At 41.8% G+C, this 21,272-nt stretch overlaps 1 protein-coding gene and 1 pseudogene across 6 annotated transcripts in view; one reads left to right on the top strand and one right to left on the bottom strand.

Annotated features, from left to right (window-relative positions):
• Acsm3 (acyl-CoA synthetase medium chain family member 3) overlaps positions 1–8,609 on the bottom strand; it is a 23,652-nt gene extending 15,043 nt beyond the window's left edge. For 2 of the 6 annotated variants that reach the window (XM_021168281.2, XM_021168283.2), the window contains exons 1-4: positions 8,510–8,609; positions 3,241–3,388; positions 2,132–2,405; positions 1,304–1,514 (exon numbers count right to left, since the gene is read on the bottom strand). In XM_021168281.2, the coding sequence (XP_021023940.1) occupies positions 1,304–1,514; positions 2,132–2,332 (412 nt within the window). In that variant the 5' untranslated portion in view covers positions 2,333–2,405; positions 3,241–3,388; positions 8,510–8,609. Of the gene's footprint in view, positions 1–1,303; positions 1,515–2,131; positions 2,406–3,240; positions 3,389–5,731; positions 5,852–8,437 lie in introns of all 6 variants that reach the window. The other 4 variants (XM_029479300.1, XM_029479299.1, XM_021168280.2 and 1 more) reach the window with 4 other exon arrangements.
• LOC110298053 overlaps positions 3,274–21,272 on the top strand; it is a 21,005-nt pseudogene continuing 3,006 nt past the window's right edge.

Raw genomic sequence — 21,272 nt, 5'->3', positions numbered from 1 at the left:
GTGGCCTTTTAAGAGCATGTGTACCCTCATAGGAATTGCAGGTTATAGATAGGCAAATACTATGCCCCAAAAGTTTAAATAGTTTTATATACGTGTGTGTGCGCGTGCGTGCATGCGCACGCACACTTCCTTTACAAACTAACTTTACCTTCATTGTTTGGGATTGAAGGTATGTACTAAGGTTGTGTCTGTATTTCAGCCAGAGGGATTAATGGTGTGTGATAAGGGCTGAGTCAAAACACAACTAGAAAGAGGTTTGATTTTTTTTTTCAGTAAATAACCCATTTTCAAGGTTCACAGTGCGAACAAATATCCTGCAACAGATAATGGCCCTATGGACTCACATATTTGAATATTTGGTTCCCAGTTGGTGGTATATTCAGGAAGGATTAGGAGTTATGGCTTTGTTGAAGGAGTTGTGGCCCTGTGGGAGGCAGTATGCCACTGGGGGTGGGCTCGGAGGTTTCAAATAAGCCAGGTCCAATCTTGTCTGTTCTCTGTTTCCTACTTGTGGATCAGATGTTACAATCTCAGCTACTATTCCAGCATCATGCCTGCTTGCTTACCACCATAATGAAAGTGGGCTAACCCTCTGGAACTGTAAGCAAGCCATGAATTAAATGCTTTTTTAAGAAGTAAGTTGACTTTGTCATGGTGTTTCTTTCAGCAAAAGAACAGTAATTAAAACAGGTATTTAAAGAATATAGTAGCTAGGGTAAGATATTAAGATAAGGTTGTCTGAAAAGGCAACATTAAACTGAGGATTGAGGAAGCTGGAGAGATGGCCCAGAGGTTAAGAGCACTAGATGCTCTTGCAGAAGACCCAAGTTCTATTCCCAGTATCCACATAGTTCACAACCATCTTTAACTCTAGTTCCCCAGGAATCTGATGACACCCTCTCTTGGCCTCTGTAGGCACCAGGCATGCACATAACACACAGATAGACATACAGGGAAAACACTCATACACATGAAATAATTAAATCTTAAAAAGCAAACCAAACAGCAAAAGAAAAAAAAATCTGACACTTGAAAGTTGAGTAAGAGCTGGATATGAACTTGAGGGAAAGAAGTGCCAAGCATAGGAAAGAGTATGCAGAAAAGTCAGGAGATGGGAATGACCACACAGTAGCAAAAAACATTTGTCCTGATAGAGTCAGGAAGGCTAATGGTAGAGACATGAAAGGGAATGGTGGGCAAATAGCTGAATCCTTTTAAGATGTGCCTAAGACCCTTGGAGCATGTCTGCAAGCAGTGGATAAACCTGGCTTGTTGAAATGTGGTCAGGAGTGTGACATACTACCTGTTCGCAGACAGGCCACATTCGCAAGCCACCACTCTGGGACCTTGGGCAGTATCACCATTACTCTGTCTCCTCTTTGCAGGGAGCAGGCTTCTGTGAGTATGTTGGCAAATTTCCTGGATAACAACCCAAGTTCTTCAAAACTCCATCTCAGCTCTTCTCCATTTCCATCTATCCACCAAAAGGCTGGATTGGAAAGTCTCTTTCCAGCCTGAGGAGAGCAGAGAGGTCATGGACTTAGAGGTTGTCATAGAGTTAAATTATATTTCAGCTGACTTAATAAACATATTCTCTATAGAAAACTCACAAGTCAGGACATCCATGGGGTAAGTGCACATCACTCAGAGGTTCCTATTTCTACATGCTGGGAGCCATGTCAGTTTGCTGGGACCAGGTCCTTTCTCATTTATCATGATTCCCCTCAACCCCACAGTTAGAATTCTTATATCCCTTCATCCCCTCATGGATGTATCTATACTTCATTTCTTGCTATTTTAACTCTTAGAGTCACTTTTTATTCCTTTTTTGTTTAAGAGTGGGAAGGAAACAAAAAGAATACAACAATATAACCTAGGCTTTCTCAAGTAGCCATGATGGAAACCACTGGCATTGTGAGCCAGGAAAGTCCATGTTCTGGGACTCGTCTATACATTACAGGACTTCCGAAGTACCCCTCTCCCTTCAAATGTCGCTCACAACTACTGACTTCCACTGATCACCCCCTCATGGCAGTGAAACTCTCTGTAGTCACTGCTGACTACCCCTGGGGGCTGTGATCACTTGCAGTTGAACTCATTGAAGCAAGTTCGAGTGGCATTTGCTCCATACCTTTTCCATATTGGTCCATTGGTCCAGGACATCTTTTGCAAAATTGAAATACTCTGGAATCTCTATTTTGAAGTCTTGTTTCATGGAATCATAGTTGGAAAAGTTCTGAGGGGCCGCTGTTCTGTAATCTTTATACAAGACTCTCATAGGATCAGAAATTGCTAGGCGGTGAAAACACCTAGCACGGAGTAACATCACCATGATGACAAGAGCTAGCTATCATCAGTGTTGTTGAATGTTTTGGCATGTGAGATTTCCATGCAGACTAATCCAGCTAAAAGACAGGTAAAAATGACATATATTTGGGTTTTGTTTGCAAAGTAGTAAGACCCCAAAGCAGCTAAGTTTTATCATAGTTGTTCAGCACCCTCTCAGCGTCATTTTCTGGGCATGCTGCACTTTGATGCTTTGTTACTCACTAAATCCTTAGAGAAACCCTGTAAAGTAGGTACTGTTACTATCTATGTGTACAGATAAAGAAAGTAATAAGAGCCATTGGCTGGATTCAAATCCAGATTGGTCTGGGCCCCACCCATTCTCCTGACTACCCCAGTGTTGCATCCGAAATGCATTTCTCAACATTCTGTGACTCTACAGAGGCTTCTGATCTAACGTCATATCAAAACACCACAGATTATGAACAGATGAGGCAACTGAGAGTAGCTGTACCAGCTTTGTCTGATAGCACTGTCCGTGTTTAGAGTCTGTCTGGTTTATAGGCTGTGGTTCCCATGCTCCCAATAAGAGCTCACACCACCATCGAGTCCACACTTGGAGATATAATAACAGGGCTCCTGATGGGAGGTCCTCCCCAGCCACCTACTCCTCCTTCCTTCTGTGGGAAGTCATTTGATCACAAAGTCAGTTACTTGGCTGAGGCTATTAAATATAAAGTGTTAGTGTTGCAGGGATTGGAACTGAGTTTCTGCTCTTTAAGCTTCCCACGATTTTCCTGCAGTAAAACATTACTCTGACAATCACTAAACCATAATTTTAACAGTGATTCTAGCTGCGTGGTAGGGCAGCCTATCTATGTGAAATCATTTCTGTAATGATAAAGTGTTCAAACAGGACAAGAAATGCCAGATATTAGCTCAGCTTCTTCTTACATGGATCTGGTAGCTAGGCATCATGCTGATGAAATGGATGCATTTGAAATCCAGCGGCTCCAGGTGTCCACTTCCTGTGTGAGAACCTCACGAGTCAGTGATCTTGAGCTCTCTGAGATCATCCAGCTTGAACCTCCTTGTCTTTCACCTGCAAAGAAGATGAACCTCAAGCAAAGTAAGCAACAGGCTTTACCCTATTATATCAGGTTCGGATTTGGGTCTTTGGACTCTCGTTTGAATGGTTTTACTTTGGGCCAACAGGATTCCAGCGGAGCAGTGACTTGATATCCCATTTATGCATTGCATCACCAGGAAAGATTTTTATAAAAACTTTAATGCCTGAATGATTGACCAATGAAGTTAGCACTTTGAGGAGTGGGTCTATGCTATTTTTAACATTTTACTCAGAGTTGTAATGCATAACCCAAGTTGAGATCCACTCATTCAGAGCCTATGACCTATGAACCACTGCACTCCTTGGACACTTGTCAGAAGTGCATAATCTTTAGGTCCCACTGAAGATCAGTTGAATTAAAGGATTTAAATCTTTAACAAGATTCTCCACACAAGTTTCTGTGTTCAAGTGAGAGATTCACTGGTCTTTAGGATGTTGGCTAAGTCCATTGCCTGTTGAGTCAGACAGTCATGGAATAAGGTCTATTTGCCACCTAGTCGTTGTGACCCTATCTGGACAGTGAGCCTCTGACTCTCAGTTTCACCTTTTATTAGTACAAAGACTAAGTGAACCTCTGTCAGAGAGGCGTATTTCCCAAAGACTGAGCTCAACAATGCAAATGGCCCTCATGGCACCTAGTCTACTGCTTTTCAATGGAATGAGGGTTGGTAAATGGTGGACTTCCTGGGCCATATTGTCTCTATTGTGATACTTGACTGACTCTGCCTTAGATGTTGGTAATACATAAATAAGCAAATGTGGCCAAGTTCTTCCAAATACTTTATCAGTGACCACTGAAACTTGAATTTCATGCACTTTTCATGTGTTACGAAGTATTGTTCTACTTTTCTCCCTCAACTAATTAAAAACATGAAAACCACTCATGCTGTCACACTCATGCTTCTATCCCTAGGACTTATAGCCACATGTGACTCATAGTATATGCATTTTTGATCCTTTTTTCTGATCCATTGAAAATAAAACTAACTGAAAAACAATATTAGCCTTTAACCCCAGAACTTGGGAGGCAGAGGTAGGCAGATTTCTGTGAGTTAATATATATGCTATATGTTATATATTATATATCATATTATATATTTTATATATTATATGTTAGACTACATATATATTATTTATATTTATTGACTGAATAAATAGCTTTTTCAGACAGGGGACTTTTTTCTTTTTTACTGGATAATTTCTTTATTTACATTTCAAATGTTATCCCCTTTCCGTCCTCCCCCCACCCCAAGTCCCCCATCCCGCTCCCCTCCCCCTGCTTCTATGAGGGTTTTCCCACACACACACACCCACTCCTGCTTCCCCCACCCTCGAATTCCCGTACACTGGGGCATCCATCTAGCCTTCACAGGACCAAGGGCCTCTCCACCCATTGATACCCGACAAAGCCATCCTCTGAGTTTTTAGCTGCAGAGTTAGAGCTGACCTAAGAGCTCTTTGCTGCCTTCATGAGAGTTACCTGACTGCCTGCATCATCCCACGTGAGGCAGTTTCTATTCATATAAATACAAGTTTAAAATCAGTTCATTGCCAGTAACTCCTCAGCTAAGGTTTGGAACTTTGTGCCCACCTCCTTCCCCTATGCTGACATTTTTGAGCTTGCTGAGACCTTGTGCATCCTGTGACAAACGACTGTGAATTCCTATGTGCACCTGTCCTGCTGTGTCTATGAAAGCACTGTTTCCTTGTATATTTGTGAGTAGTGGCTGGTGGTAATAAAACTAATTAAAACACATTGTTTGAAATTCTCAAAGAACTAATAAAAATGAGGAAATAAAACAAAAGAAAAATCAGTTTATTGGCTACAGTGATTGTACTTCAACTGCTTGATAGTCATGTGTGGCTCTGGTCACCTTGCACTGGAGAAAACCGGTGTAGTACCTTTCTGTTGCTGCAGGATATACTGGATCTGTCTGGCTGATGGCTCAAATCTGAACTCACATAAAATGGAAAGTTTGAAATACAGGAAAACTGAGGAGGAGATTTCCCAAGGTAAGAGCTTCTTCTAGGCTCAGGGTTGGGAAAGTGCTGCCCAGAACTTTCTTTGACCTAATAGTTGTGGAGAAAAAGCAATGACAGGAATTCAAGACTGAAAAGCAGCCCGCTCTTTTTAGAACAGAAATCTCTCTGAGGCTGTTTCCCCAGGGTTAACCTCAAAACTCCCCATTTGGCTGTGCTCCATCTACTTAACAGACTGAGGATCGAGTTGCTTTCGACTTTGCCTCTCTGCCCCGGTACAGAAGGCTGAAAGTTGGACTGATGGAGGTAGGCAGCACCAAGTTCTCAGAAGCAAACCTGTCTTGGTCTTTACTGTTTGGCACAATGTCTTCAAATGGCTCAAAAACCGTAAGAGATATACGTTCAAAACTGTTCCTTCCTTTTCACATCAGTACATAGAGAGCTCTTTAGTCATTCCTTAAAAAAAAAAAAAAAGCTGCCTTGAATTATACCAAACAGCTGCCACATTATTTCATTAATCTAGTTTCCCACTGATGATCACCTGAGTTGTCCTTTTATTTTACAATTTAAATGAAAAAGTGAAGCCATTTCTCCTAATACAAATGTTATTTTAAAATAGTTAAGAAGTATGTCTAAGGTGGGCGTGGTGGTGCACGCCTTTAATTCCAGCACTTGAAAAGCAGAGGCAGGCAGATTTCTGAGTTCGAGGCCAGCCAGGTCTATAAAGTGGGTTCCAGGACAGCCAGGGCTACACAGAGAAATCCTGTCTCAAAAACAAACAAGCAAACAAACAGACAAAAAGTATGCCTAATATTTCCTTGTCCATTTGAACCAAAGGGCAAGAATTTGGTCTGGTTCAGACACATTATTTGTAGGTTACTGTCTTAATCAGGTTTCTATTCCTACACAAAACATCATGACCAAGAAGCAAGTTGGGGAGGAAAGGGTTTATTCAGCTTACACACTTCCATATTCTGTTCATCACCAAAGGAAGTCAGGACTGGAACTCAAGCAGGTCAGGAAGCAGGAGCTGAGACCATGGAGGGATGTTACTTACTGGCTTGCTTCCCCTGGCTTCTCAGCTTACTCTCTTATAGAACCCAAGACTACCAGCCCAGGGATGGCACCACCCACAATAAAATCACCCTTGATCACCAACTGAGAAAATGCCTTACAGCTGGATCTCATGGAGGCATTTCCTCAAGGGAGGCTCCTTTCTCTGTGACAACTCCAGCTTGTATCCAGTTGACACACAAGACCAGCCAGTACAGTTACTATGGTTCATTTATTTACTCAATACATACTGCTTGAATGTTTAAAATGTTGCACATATAGACAAGGTATTGGGGGAATAGAGAGGAGGTCCTCTCTAGTGTCATGACTGACACATGCAAATGAAGTTTTAAAAAAAGTGTTGTTACATGAAAAGGTAAGCAGGAGAAAACAAGGCTATTTTGGAAAGTCTCTCCAGGGATGCGCCATTTTAGCTGCAAGCTGGCAAGTTGTGCTTAGCATTTTGGATTGATTTATTATTCCAGATTCTAGAGAAACACACCACCCTCAAACATACACACACCCAACTGAACAGTGCGTCCATTCATCCTGAGACAGGCCTGTATCAAATGCTGAGAATACTTCTGTTAAAATATCATAACCATCCCGTCTCTCTGAGTTTACAGACTATTAAACAACTATGCAAGTATTTACACTGGGGATAAATACAGTGTACTCACCTTGCTGATACCAAGCAGAATCAGAGTTCACTGTTTGTTGTTCCTCCCCTAGCCCCATACAAAACTCTCCTTCATTCAGAATCTTTCACAAGTACATTGGTGTAGCCACTGATAACTTACTCGTGTTCAAGTAAATAGCCACCCACCCATGCTCATGCAAAAACCCTCATTAAACTCAGGGAGTACAGAATAGATGTGAGAGTGGGAGTGGGAGGGCCTTCTCAGGGAGAAGAAGGGGCTTGGGAGGAGCTGGAGGGAGATGGAAGAGAGAAATAAAGGGTGATATGATCAAAATACATTAGGTATGTATGCAATTGTCAATGAATGTGCTTTTTAAAAGGACTTATCTCAATGAACATTTTTAGAAGTCACATTTTAAAAAAGAACAGAAAATTGACCAATCAGTTGGAACTTAAAATGATCTGAAGCATTTTTTTAATAGAAAAAAGAGTATCAACACCCCTTCATCAAACCCATACTATTTCTTTCTTCCCAACAAGGCTCAGTCAGTTCCTGCCTTTACAATGCTCTTATCTTACAATGTCCACTTTCCTATTTGTAAAATCCCTTGCAGGTGAAAGAAAAGATCACTTCTGCATGGTAAATCTAGATTTTACACCAAGCCATGGAATCTTGCTAAGAAAAATTCTAAGAAAGGCACCACTGTCTGGATGGATATGCTTTTGAAAGAACTTAAAGTCTCATCTGAAATAAGAACTTGGGGTCCATATAGATGACAGGGCAGAGGGATCTTCCATCTTTCCACATCTCCACAAAGCCCTTCCCCCTGATTAGCCCAAATAACAACGGCAGATACACAGCCTCAAAGCAAAGTACAACTCCATGGTTCTCATCCACAAAAAGACCTTGTCTTAATTCCCACCCTCAATATACTCCTTTAGATTATCCCTTGTCCTGGAGAGAAGACATTTTCAAGAGGTAGTTTGTGTACTTTGGGATATTTAGAAGATGAACTTCGATCTGTCATTGAGCAAGGTTCAGCCAAGCTCCTACTCGCTTTTCTTTTTTCCAAAACATTTTATCATGGAAACATATGAACCCATTATTAAAACCCAAATCTCACCAAAAAGCCTAAGCTGAAAACTCAGCTGCTCTGCCAGCAGTGTCCTGTGGGTGCTCTCTCCCCACCTCCTCCTCAGTATTCCCATGGCAGCTGAAAGATTCTGAGTTTAGAAACCCCTCTGCCACCCATGGCTTCACAGAGCATTTTCTGAAGTTGCTGGTTTTGTTTGCTGAACATTTATAAAGAAAACCTGCACTGTTGCAGGAAAAGAAATTGGATACTCACTAAAGATACTGCTTCCCACACAGCTGGAGTGATAGCAGACCCGCTTAATGGAAGAGAAAGCCAACTTCTCACCTCTGCTTTAGTGTTGGTGGTGCATCAAAGTGGACGGAGTTTGACGGAGGAGAGAGTCAGACTGGCCCGCAGTGCCTTTCCTTAATTGGTAGATATATTGGTGGGAGGAGCGTGAATGTTTACATAACCCTGGCCTGCCCTACTTAACCTTCTTAACAGGTAATGATCTGTACACACAGCAGATTTTTAGTAGGCTGGGAAGGCAGTGTGTGTGTTTTTACTAGGAGGGAAAGTATAAGAGGGAAAGGCTTGCTGAAAAGCAACTGGAATCCGAGGCTTACACATGTCTCAGCCCTTCAGAGGTGGAGGCAGTGTTTCTCAGCTTGCCAGTGATTCAGAGAAGTGTAGCAAGCCATGGTGTCTTCTCTGACCCAGACCTAACCGCTGGGCCTTCCAGCTCTGCTGTAGTCACAGCAGCCCTGCTGCTTGCCTAAGATACAGGCATGTTCCAGCCTAGAGATCTTTGAGCTCCCACGGCCAAAGCCTCATTTGGTGAGATATCCTATCCCAGGCATTTCTTCACCACCTTTTCTAACCTAGAAATCTTCATTGATTTTTTTTCCTGATTTTAACTTTTTTTAAAGAAATTTTTGCATTTCTAAACACCGACTTTGAAAATAAGAACTTTGCTTTATTTACTGATGGATCCTCAGTGTAGATACTAACTAGTAGCAAATGTTAGCCATCCAGTAAATGTTTCATGTGATATGTGAACAGATGGCTCATCCGATTGTATATGATAAAAATCCAACTCAAATTTAGTTAAATACTGGAATTAATAAGCTGGGCACGTTGGCTCATACTTTTAATCTCAGTGCTTGGGAGGCAGAGACAGGTGGATCTCTGAGAGTTTGGGGCTAGCCTGGTGTACACAGTGAGTTCTAGGACAGCACTGGCTTTCATAGATAAGAGCCTGTCACCCAAGCAAGCAAGCAAGCAAACAAAAAAAATGAATTGGTCCCCCTTTAAAAATTAATCTTTTAAAAATTTGATTTCTGGAAATTCACTATGTAAATAGTCACACTGTGTGTGAAGAGTGAGTTTTATTTCATCCTTTCAGATCTTTATGCTGTTTTGCTTTGCTCTGCTCTGCTCTGCTCTGCTCTGCTCTGCTCTGCTCTGCTCTGCTCTGCTCTGCTCTGCTCTGCTCTGCTCTGCTCTGCTCTGCTCTGCTCTGCTTTGCTGCCTTATTTCACTGGCTGGCATCCACACTGAAGCAGTGAAGTGGAGTTCTTGGTACCTTCCTAAAGTAGGATGCACTGAGGCTTCCACAGTGAGTTCTACTGGCAGCTGTGGGTTTTGTTATTGATGGTCTTTGTAGGTGAAATCTATGGAGTTTGATTTTTGTTCGTTTATATGTTTTTTGTCAAAATAGCTTTTTTTTTTTTTTTTTTTTTTTTTTTTTTTTTTTTTTTTTTTTCCTTTTTTTCCTCACTCACTACTCAGCTTTCTCTCTTCTCCTGATATGTTGGTCCACAGCAACCCTTAATGTTTCCTTTTCTTTTTCTTCTTTTCTGTTTTCAGTGCATTCCAACTGCAGTTTTCCCTCCCTCCTCCCAGTAACCTCCCCAACTCCCCTCTTCCCCAATTACACTGCTCTCTTTTTCACTTCAGAAAAGTGCAGGCCAGCTGGGCAGTGGTGGCACACGCCTTTAATCCTAGCACTTGGGAGGCAGAGGCAGGTGGATTTCTGAGTTCGAGGACAGCCTGGTCTACAAAGTGAGTTCCAGGACAGCCAGGGCTATACAGAGAAACCCTATCTCGAAAAAAAAAAAAACCAAAAAACAGAAAAGTACAGGCAGAGGGGTTGAGGATACCAGAGGAACATGGCCCACTGAACCAACTAAGCAGGACCACATAGGGTTCACTGAGTCTGGAGCAGCTGTCATGTAACCTGCATGGGTTTTCAGTAGGTCCTCTGCATCTATGTTATGGTTGTGTAGCTTGGTGTTCTTGTGGAACTCCTAACAATGGGAGTAGGGGTGTCTCTGACTCTTTTGCCTGCTATTAGAACCCTTTTCCTCTACTGGGTTGCCTCGCTTAGATTTGATATGAGATGTGTGCCTGATCTTCTTGCATCTTGTTAGGCTGTGCTCTGTTGATATCACTGGGAGGCCTGCACTTTTCTGCCTCCCAAGTGCTGGGATTAAAGGCGTACTCCTCTTCTTCAGGGTTTTCCCATCTCCAAGAGGAGGGACTGGATGGAGATCTCCCATTCGGGCTCTTTCTCTGCCTACTGTGTTGTGGGTCTCTGCATCTGCTCTCGTCAGCTGCCAACAGAAGCCTCTCTGATGATGACTGTGCTAGGCACCAGTCTATGAGGAAAACAGAATACCATTAGGAATTATTTATTTAGATAAAAAATTATTTTTAAAATTCTTTATTTTTTAAGTTTTTTCTTTTTTATTAGATATTTTCTTTACATTTCAAATGTTATCCCTTTTCCTTGTTTCCCCTCTGAAAACCCCCAATCCCCTCTCCCCTCCCCCTGCTCACCACCCCACCCACTCCTGCTTTCTGGCCCTGGTGTTCTCCTACACTGGAGCATAGAGCCTTCACAGAACCAGGGGCTCTCCTCCCATTGATGACCATCCTCTGCTACATATGGAGCTGGAGCCATGAGTCCCTCCATGTGTACTCTTTGGTTAGTGGTTTAGTCCTTGGGAGCTCTGGGGGTACTGGTTAGTTCATATTGTTGTTCCTCCTATGGGGCTGCAAAACCCTTCAGCTCCTTGGATCCTTTCTCTAGCTCTTCCATTGGGGACTCTGTGCTCAGTCCAATGGTTGGCTGTGAGCTCCCTCTGTATTAGTCAGGCACTGGTAGAGCCCTCAGAGACAGCTATGGCAGGCTTCTGTCAGCAAGTACGTATTGGCATCAACAATGGTGTCTGGGTTTGGTGACCGTATATGGGATGGATCCCTAGGTGGGATAGTCTCTGGATGGTCATTCCTTCAGTCTCTGCTCCACACTTTGTCTCTGTATTTCCTTCCATGGGTATTTTGTTCTCCCTTCTAAGAAGGACCGAAGTATCCACACTTTGGTCTTCCTTCTTCTTGAGTTTCATGCGGTTTGTGAACTGTATCTTGGGTATTCCAAGCTTCTGAGCTAATGTCCACTTATTATCAGTGAGTGCATACCATGTGTGTTCTTTAGTGATTATGTTACCTCACTCAAGATGATATTTTCTAGTCCCATCCATTCGTTTTTGTTTGTTTGTTTCTTTTTTGTTTTTTGTTTTGGTTTTTTTTGAGACAGGGTTTCTCTGTATAGCCCTGGCTGTCCTGGAACTCACTTTGTAGTCCAGGCTGTCCTCGAACTCAGAAATCCACCTGCCTCTGCCTCCCAAGTGCTGGGATTAAAGGCGTGCGCCACCACGCCCGGCTGAATTCATTGTTTTTAATAGCTGAGTAGTACTCCATTGTGTAAATGTACCACATTTTCTGTATCTGTTCCTCTGCTGAAGGACATCTGGATTCTTTCTAGTGTCTGGCTATTATAAATAAGGCTGCTATGAGCGTAGTGAAGCATGTGTCCTTATTAAATGATTTTCTATCCTAGGTCCCTGGGCTATCCAGGCTCCTGTTGGGCAGTATTGGGCATGGGCTCCCTCTTGTGGCTCTGTCAAATTAGATCAGTCATTGGCTGGCCACTCCCATGAGTTCTGTGCCTCTATTGCCCCAGCATTTCTTGCAGGCAGGACAGATTGTAGGTTGAAGGTTTGGTGGCTGGGTTGATATTCCAGTCCCACCAGTGGTAGCCTTCCTCTTTACAGAGGGTGGTTGGTTCAGACTTTATATCCTCTATTACTAGAAGTCCTCACTGGGAGTTTCTACTACACCAGGTTTCTGCAAAGCTCACCCCCAATGCTCTCCAATTCCAGTCATCTCCCCCTATGACCTGATAACTCCTATTCTAATCGCCAACCACAGAGTCTATTCTATTTCCCCTTCTCAGGGAAATCCATGCATAATCTAATGAGAGCCCTTCTTGTTATTTAGCCTCTCTGGGTCTGTGGATAACATGATGAACCTTTACTTAATAGCGAATATCCACTTATAAGTGAATGCATATCATGGTCATCTTTCTCGGTCTGGATTGCCTATCAGGATGCCTTTTTATTATTTTGTTGTTGTTGTTTCATCCATTTGCCTCATGATGTCATTTTTTTAACAGTTGAATTATATACTCCATTGTGTAAATGTACCACATTTTCTTTATCATTCTTGGGTTGAAGGACACCTAGGTTGTTCCCAGTTCCTGGCTACTATATATAAAGCTGCTATGACAATAGTTGAGCAAGTGTCCTTGTAGTAGGATGGAACATCTTTTGGGTCTTAAGGTAGATGGATTCCCAACTTTCTGAAAAAAAACTGCCATATTAATTTTCAAAGTGGCTGTATGCGTTTGCACTCTCACCAGCAATGGAGGAGTGCTCCCTTTGCTCCACATTGCTGCCAGCATGAGCTATTTTTGATCTTAGCCATGCTGACAGGTATAAGTAACATGGAATCTTACGGTGGTTTGAAAAGGTATGGCCCCTTAGACTCATGTGTTTACATGTTTAGCCCATAGGGAGTGGCTCTATTAGGAGATATGGCCTCCTTGAAGAAAGTTTGTCACTTTTTGGCAGGCTTTGAGGTCTCCTATGCTCAAGCTATGTCCAGGAAGGCACACAGTCTCCTGCTGACTGTAGATCAAAATATAGAACTCAGCTCCTTCTCCAGCACCATGTCTGCTTGCCTGCTGCCATGCTGCCCACCACGATGATAACGGCCTAAACCCCTGAATCTGTAAGCCAGCCCCAATTAAGTGTCCTTTATCAGAGCTGCCTAGGTCATGGTGTCTCCTTTAGCAATAAAACCTTAACTAAGACAAATCTCAAAGTGATTTTGATTTGCATTTCCCTGATAGATAAGGATGTTGACTATTACCTTTTTTATTTACTACTTTATTTAGTTTTTAACTTAATTTTCTTTCTTTATTTTTTATTTTTATTTTTTTTTTGCTTACTCACTTTACATCCTGCTCACTACTCCCTCCCACAACTCTTTCCCCCTCCCCCTCCCCTTCTCCTCTGATCAGGTGGGTATCCCCCCTACCCTAGTACCTGCTAGGCTAGGTACTTGAAGGTACTTCCTCTCTCATTGAAGTCAGACAAGGCATCCCAGCTAGAAGAGCCTATCCCAAAGAGCAAGCCTTTGAGCCTATCCCCAAGACCCCTATATCCAAAGAGCAACAGCTTTTGGGATAGCTCCTGTGTTGAACATTAAGTGTCTCAGCCATATAAGTTTCCTCTATTGAGAATTCTCTGTTTATATGTGTAGTTTAGGTTGTTTTCTTGAAATCCAGTTTTTAAAAATCTTTATATATTTTGGATACTAGACTTTATTGGCTGTATAGTTGGTAAAGAAAAATCCTTTCCCATTCCATAGGCTTCTGTTTTGTCCTATTGATAGAGTCCTTTGCCTTACAGAAGTTTTTCAGTTTCATGACATCCCATTTAGTAATTATTGATCTTAGTAGCCATGCTATGTCAGTGTTCTGTTCAGAAAGCTGTCTCCTATGCCAATGAGTTCAAGGCTGTTTTCCACTTTATCTTCTATCAGGTTTAGTGCGTCTGGTTTTATGTTGAGGTCCTTGATGCACTTGGACTTGAGTTTTGTGAAGGGTAACACAGATAGATCTATTTGCATTGTTTACATGCCAATATCCAGCTTGACCAGCAGCATTTGTGGAAGATACTTTCTTTTTTCCATTGTGTATTTCTGCTTCTTTATAAAACATCAGGTGTCCATAGGTGTGTGGACTTCTGTCTGAGACTCAATTCAATTCCACTGATTAATGTGTCTGTTTTTATGCCAATACTATACAGTTTTTATTACTACTGCTCTGTAGTATAGTTTGAAATCAAGGATACTGATACCTCTGGAAGTTCCTTTATTGTTCATGATTGTTTTAACTATCTTGAGTGTTTTGTTTTCCATAAGAAATTGAGTATTGTACTTTCAAGGTCTGTACATAATTGTGTTGGAACTTTGATGGTGATTGCATTGGATCTATATGCTTTTGATATAATGACCATTGTTACTATGTTAATTGTATCAATCTCTGAGCATGTGAGATCTTTCCATCTTCTGATATATTCTTCAATTTCTTTCTTCAAAGACTTGAAGTTTTTATCATACAAGTCTTTCACTTGGTTGATTAGGGTTACACCGAGTTATTTTCTATTGTTTCTGGCTATTGGAAAGGGTGTTGCTTCTCTAATTTTTTCCTCAGTCCATGTATCACTTGTATTTAGGAGGGCTACCAATTTTTTTGAATTAATCTTGTATCCAGACACTTTGCTGAAGGTGTTTATCAACTGTAAGAGTTCACTGGTAGAATTTGGGGGGTTGCTTATGCATACTACATATAAATTATACAAAATGAGATACAAAACAACAGTAGGATTTAATTGCTGTGCCAATAACTAATGTTCATATGGCTTATATTACCTTATACATCTTATAGAACTTACCATTAATAAATTAAGTTGATGGCTGTTTCAAGATACTATCTTCTGTGTATGTACAGGTGCATATGTGTGGGTGTTCATGTGTGTTGGTGCAAGTGGATCAGTGTGTAGGTCAGAGGACAGCCTCAGGTGTTATTACTCAAGTGCCACCCATCTTATTTTGACACAGGATTCCTTATTGACCTGGACAATTATGATTTTAAAAGTAGGAATGAATTGGTTTTTCTTGGTTAGGATCTGTGTGGTTCTTCATTTTCTTTCTCTGGTCAATTAGGTTAACAAACATAATTCTAGTTAACAAGACTGAAACCAGAAATGAAGCACTAAATAGAGGCAGTGCTACTCTATTGGTTTTTTGGTGGGTGGGGCATATGTATGTGTGGTATGTTATGTGCCACATATTCATAGTGTGGAGGTGAAGGTGTGTGTGTGTGCACATGCACGTGTACGTATATGTGGACATGTGGACATACACGTGGAAGCCCAAGACTGACATTAGAAGCCAATCGCTCTCCACCTTATCTACTGAGACGAGTTCCTCACTGAGCCTAGGACTTGCTGACTTAGCTAGTTTGGCTAGCCAGCTTGCTCTTAGGAGTCCTTGTCTCCACCTAGTGTACTTGGAGTACAGATGGACCACTATACCCATGTGGCTTTTACATGGGTTCTGAGGATGCCAGCTCTGGTCCTCGTGATTCTGCAACAAGCACTGTGCCTGTTAAGGAACCTCCTCGGCCTCAGTATCACCCAGTGTGATTGACAGGCATCAGTCATGCTTTACCTGACCAAGTAACAAAGGCACACAGTTTCACTTCAGAAGTAGAAGGCTCTGAATCCCCAGCAGCAAAACTGATTTTCTGCTGCTGCTGAAGCTTATGGATCCATTTACAGAAATGGGACAAGCAAATCTTTAGGGGGACTCCTTCATCAACTTGAACCTGATAAGAGAGCCACAAAATCTGAATCCAACAAATGAACTTCTGAGCCACTGAGCATTTATTATAACTCTGCACTGTAGGGGACAGAACACAGAGGAGGTTCTGACTGACAAAGTTTACCTAGTAAAAAGATTTAACGCATACAGGCAAGAAATAGTGCTGACTTGAATTCACCATGGTAACAGAAACAAGGCTGGAAACTGTAAAGTTTCATAGAAATAAAAGACAGTGAGTTGTATTATTAGCTCTGTAAAATAAACTCTCTCTGGAGGTCAAACCCTGGCCTTCCCCCTTTCTAGGTGAGCTGCAACCCTTGACCTTTATGTTTATAGAGCTCTTTTGAGTTTTTCAAGATTCCAGTGAACTTTTGAGGTGATATCATTCCTCTTAACACTGAATAAATTTAATTTCAAGTGGTATTGAAAGAAAATTAAACTTGAGACCTGTGATTCATGTCATTTATTTCAAATAGCCCAAAGAGTTGTTTGTGAGATTTAAAACCTAGGGCTGAGAACATTAGCAGAACAGGCCAGGACATGCCCGGGAAGGCCCGTCATTAAGACATTCCTGAGGCTTCTTGGCCATAAAGATAAAGAGAATGACATATCCGGACTGGCCCAACGCCTCCCTATCTCCCACCCTTCTGACCTAAGTTAAGTGTTATCTGCATGTATAGTCTGCTGATGTCTAAATGAACCAATCATGTGAAACCACGCCAATTCTTCCCCCAGCCCCTTTTCTATAAAAACCCCTAGCTTCCAAGCCGAATCCACTGTCTCCTGTATGAGATACTTTCGACCCGAAGCTCCGCCATTAAACTACCTCCTGTATTTACATCAAGACGGTCTGTTTGCTCGTGATTCTTGGGTGCACACTGAATCGGGAGTTGAGTGGGGATTTCCCACTAGTTTCTTTCATTATGTAGCTTTTATTTTATTTTTATTTTATTATTTTTTTAAATTGAGGTGGCTAAGACATCAAGCACTGCAGTGAATAGACATGGAGAGAGTGGACAGCCTTGTCTTGTTCCTGCTTTAGTGGAGTTACTTGAGTTTCTCTCCATTTAATTCACCTTTGCTATTGGCTTGCTGTAAATTGTCTTTATTACATTTAGGCATATACTGGATCCCTGATGTCTCCAGGACTTTTATCATGAAGGGGTGTTGGAGAGGCTTTTTCAGCATCTAATGGGGTGATCGTGTGTGTGTGTGTGTGTGTGTGTTTCTTATAGTTTATTTCTATGGTGGATTACATTGGCAGATTTTTTATGTTGAACTAATCCTGCATCTCTGGGAAGAAGCCACTCGGTCATGATGAATGACGCTTGATGTGTTCTTGGATTCGGTTTGTGAGTATTTTACTGAGTATCTTCCCATCTATGTTTGTGAGTGGAATTGGTCTTTCTTTGTTGCATTTTGTGTGGTTTGGGTATCAGGGTGACTGTGGCTTCATAAAATTAATTTGTCAATATTTCTTCTGTTTTTATTTTGTGGAATAATTTGAAGAGTGCTAGTATTAGCTCTTCTTTGAAAGTGTGGTAGAATTCTGCACAAAAACTGTCTGGCTCTGAGCCTCTTTTTGGTTGGGAGACATTTGATAACTACTTTTTATTATGAGGGGCTATGGGTTTATTTAAATTATTTATCTGATCTTGATTTAATTTTTCTAAGTGATGTCTATCAATAAAAAGTTGTACATTTCTTTTAGGCTTTTTGCCAGTAAGCTAAGACATACTTTTCCATGGTTATTAAATATATATTTTCTTGTAAATATGGAGTTACAGATCATTGACATGCATACATATTTATAACACCATTATCTTGTTAGTGTGTAATTCCAGTAGGAGATGAAGAAGGAAGGAGAAGTAATTGGTAAAGGAGTAAGGGATTAATTCTCTGAGCTATTGCTTTAACCACCAGCATTATGTAAATAGCTAATATCACACTCTGCTTCAGGGGTTACTGATAAGTTATCTTAACTGACAAAATGTGCCAATTCAAGCCTAATTAAAGTATAAAGTGTGAAGGCAGGTTTATTGGGGATAGCTTACGGGCAAGTTCACAGATCACACAGGAGGGGGATCAATGAAGTGGCCATGAAGAGGAAAGCAGAGTTGGGGAGAGAAGAGAAATAGAGAAAGACTGTGTGCAGTTACGAGATGAGAGGTGCTGAGAGAGGAGAGAACCGGTGTCTGGATTATATAGTGAAGCCACTGGGGGAGAAGCCCAGCTCCTGGGTTGGAAAGTTCAGCATAGAAGGTGGCATATGCTAGCCATGTCCTGTAACAAAGTAGGGACTGGGAGATGCTGGGAGAACCTGGAGGACAGATTCCTTTTAGTATGTTAAATATGTCCCTCAGCCACTTGTCTTGGGTCTGAAACCCAACAGTTACATTTCTGGTAGAATTTAACTGAGAGACTCCAGAAAGCCATTTAGAGAGCCCAGCCAAATCCTTAGTAGTAATAGACAGATAAGTGCCAAGGACAAACTCAAGTGCCAAGGACAAATCCTGACCCTGGGTAAAGGCTGACAGCTTCTGTGTTCTGCTTGAGCAGGTTCTCCAGTGAGCTGTGTAGATTGCTCAGCTCTTGCATACCAAAGCCCAGTCCTTTGTTTATACATTAATTCAATCATTATTCCAGGTAGTGGGAAAGAACTCTGAAAACATGAGTTCAAGAACATATAATTTCTCAACTATACAAAATATAAGGTTACAATATGAATCATATGAGGGGCTTCACAAACCCAAAAGAACAGAGGCAGCTGTAATATGAGCCCTTTTGATTATCCACGAATTAGCATTTTATAAACTTAGCCACTTGATTCTCAGAGACAGCAAGTATACTTTTTTTTTTAACATAGCAAATGAACTCAGAGATCTGCCTGCCTTTGTAAGCATAGATAGGAAGCTAGCTGGGTGGGATCTAGCTTTGAGTTCACCACTCTCACCACACCTGGACCTAGATTTGCTCTGTCCCAGACTGACCTTGAACTCAGGAATCTGCCAGTGATTGTATCTTTCTAATAAGCTGGCTCATATTACAGCTGCCTCTGTTCTTTTGGGTTTGTGAAGCCCCTCATATGATTCATATTGTAACCTTATATTTTGTATAGTTGAGAAATTATATGTTCTTGAACTCATGTTTTCAGAGTTCTTTCCCACTACCTTAAGGGCTGTCCTGAAGCTCACAGCATTTACCATTCTAATAAGGACATTAGACACACACTTGCCTCCATACTCGCGCTGGTTCTAATTATCATGGAGTCATTAAACATGGCAGGGAGATCATGTTCCAAAGGAGGAAGATGAAGTAAATTATGTACATTTATATACACACAAGCATCCCAGCCACAGCAACCATCAGCACTCCTGCGGATCCATGTCCTGCTGGCTCTGCTCCAGGGGTGGGAAACTGTGTCTCAGTGACCCTTCCATGGCCATGCAGGACTCAGCAGATAAGGATGTACCCAATTGGCATGGCCCAAAATTTTAAATTTTGCTCTTTAGTTTATTACCCATGAAAATTAAATATTGATTAGGTAAGCAGGAGAAGAGAATGCCATATAATAATCCATGTAATGAATGACCAATATGTCAGGAAATTTAACCAGTCCTGGCTTAGGTGCTTTGTGTCCTATTTGTGATTGTCTCTGTGTTAAAAGTTAAGTATGTTTTTACTTTTTCTCCCGTGAAGAGACTTATTGGTCAATCTGTATTGAGTAATTCCCCATGTGAGGGAAAACAAACAAAAACCTAACTTTTGGCAGCTGACACCTAGCTCATGAGGCTAGCAGTAGGGCCCCATGTGAGGTGACATTCTTTGGAACTTAAGTGTTGCACCAAACACTGCCCATCTCTGATCTAGGCCAGACCCCAATGACAAGGACTGCAGCAGAGGATGGGGAAGGGCATAGTGTGTATGGGGGGGTGGGAGGGGGAGCAAGGGCTTTCAGATTTAGTCAGATCACTTGGAAGGGGGGAGGGCAAGCCCTAACTAAGTGAGTACATTTGGCCCACCAAACCTGTCCAACAGCAGAAAATGTTTATTTTCGCTCGCTCCTTTTACCGTAGTTTTTTGTTTTTTTGGTTTTTTTTTTTTTTTTTTTTTCCAAGACAGGGTTTCTCTGTGTAGCCCTGGCTGTCCTGGAACTCACTCTGTAGACCAGGCTGGCCTTGCACTCAGAAATCTGTCTGCCTCTGCCTCCTGAGTGCTGGGATTAAAGGCATGCGCCACCACGCCTGGCTTAAAGTTTATACAAGTTACAAATGTCTAAGAAAGTGTTTTAAATTTTCTTTGGTTGTTTATTTAAGTGTAGACTTAAAAAGTGCTTCCCATTGTGCTAAACATCTCTGTGCAATCAATCTACATACACCATTCTTCTGGAGAGTGGAAAGAGTGTTCACACTTTTAACTCAAAATCATTTTGGGTCTCCAAGCTCAGAAGAGGGCGTCAGATCTCATTACGGGTGGTTGTGAGCCACCATGTGGTTGCTGGGATTTGAACTCAGGACCTTTGGAAGAGCAGTCAGTGCTCTTACCCATTGAGCCATCTTTCCAGCCCCAGGGTATACTCTTAACCACAGAACAATCTTTCCAGCTCCCACAAGAAACTTTAAAATATTCTTCACACTTTTATTTGTATGTATGTGAGTGTTTTGTCAATGTGTATATGTCTGTGCACCATGTACATGCCCGGTGCCTGGAGAGGTCAGAAGATAGGGTCAGATCTCCTGGAGTTAGAGTTATGGATGGTTTAGAGCCACCATTGTAGGTCCTGGGCGCTCAACTCAGGTACTCTTCAAGCAAGTGCTCTTAACTGCAGAACCATCTCTGCAGCCACAGAAAAGTAAGTCTTAAGGAAATGATTTGAACTTAGTTTCTTAAACCCATGATCCACACCTTTCTGAGCCTTACCAGTATGTTTATCCTAATGAATGAAAGCAGAGTCAGTGGACTGCTGTCCAAAGTTAAACGGGTGAATGAGGTGGATGCTTTCCAAAACCAGCCAAGGCCAGAGCTGAGGTGCAGCCTTTCTCAGCTCTGTGCCAGGCTGCTCCTCAAGACATTAAAAATTATTAACTGCACAGTGTGATAATGAGTACAGAAACTCTGAATTGTTTGAGAGGTTTGAGACTTCCTTTAAATGGGGCTGGCTTACAGTTCAGAGGTTTACTCCATTATCATCATGGTGGGGAGCATGGCAGCATGCAGGCAGACATGAGGCTGGAAATGTTCTACATTCTTGATCCTTAGGCAGCAGGAAGAGAGAATGAACCACTAGGCCTGGCTTCTCAAAGCTCACAAC

This window comes from Mus caroli, chromosome 7, assembly GCF_900094665.2.
Source record: "Mus caroli chromosome 7, CAROLI_EIJ_v1.1, whole genome shotgun sequence".
Classification (NCBI taxonomy): Eukaryota; Metazoa; Chordata; class Mammalia; order Rodentia; family Muridae; genus Mus; species Mus caroli.
This window is presented reverse-complemented; position numbering and strand designations above follow the sequence as displayed.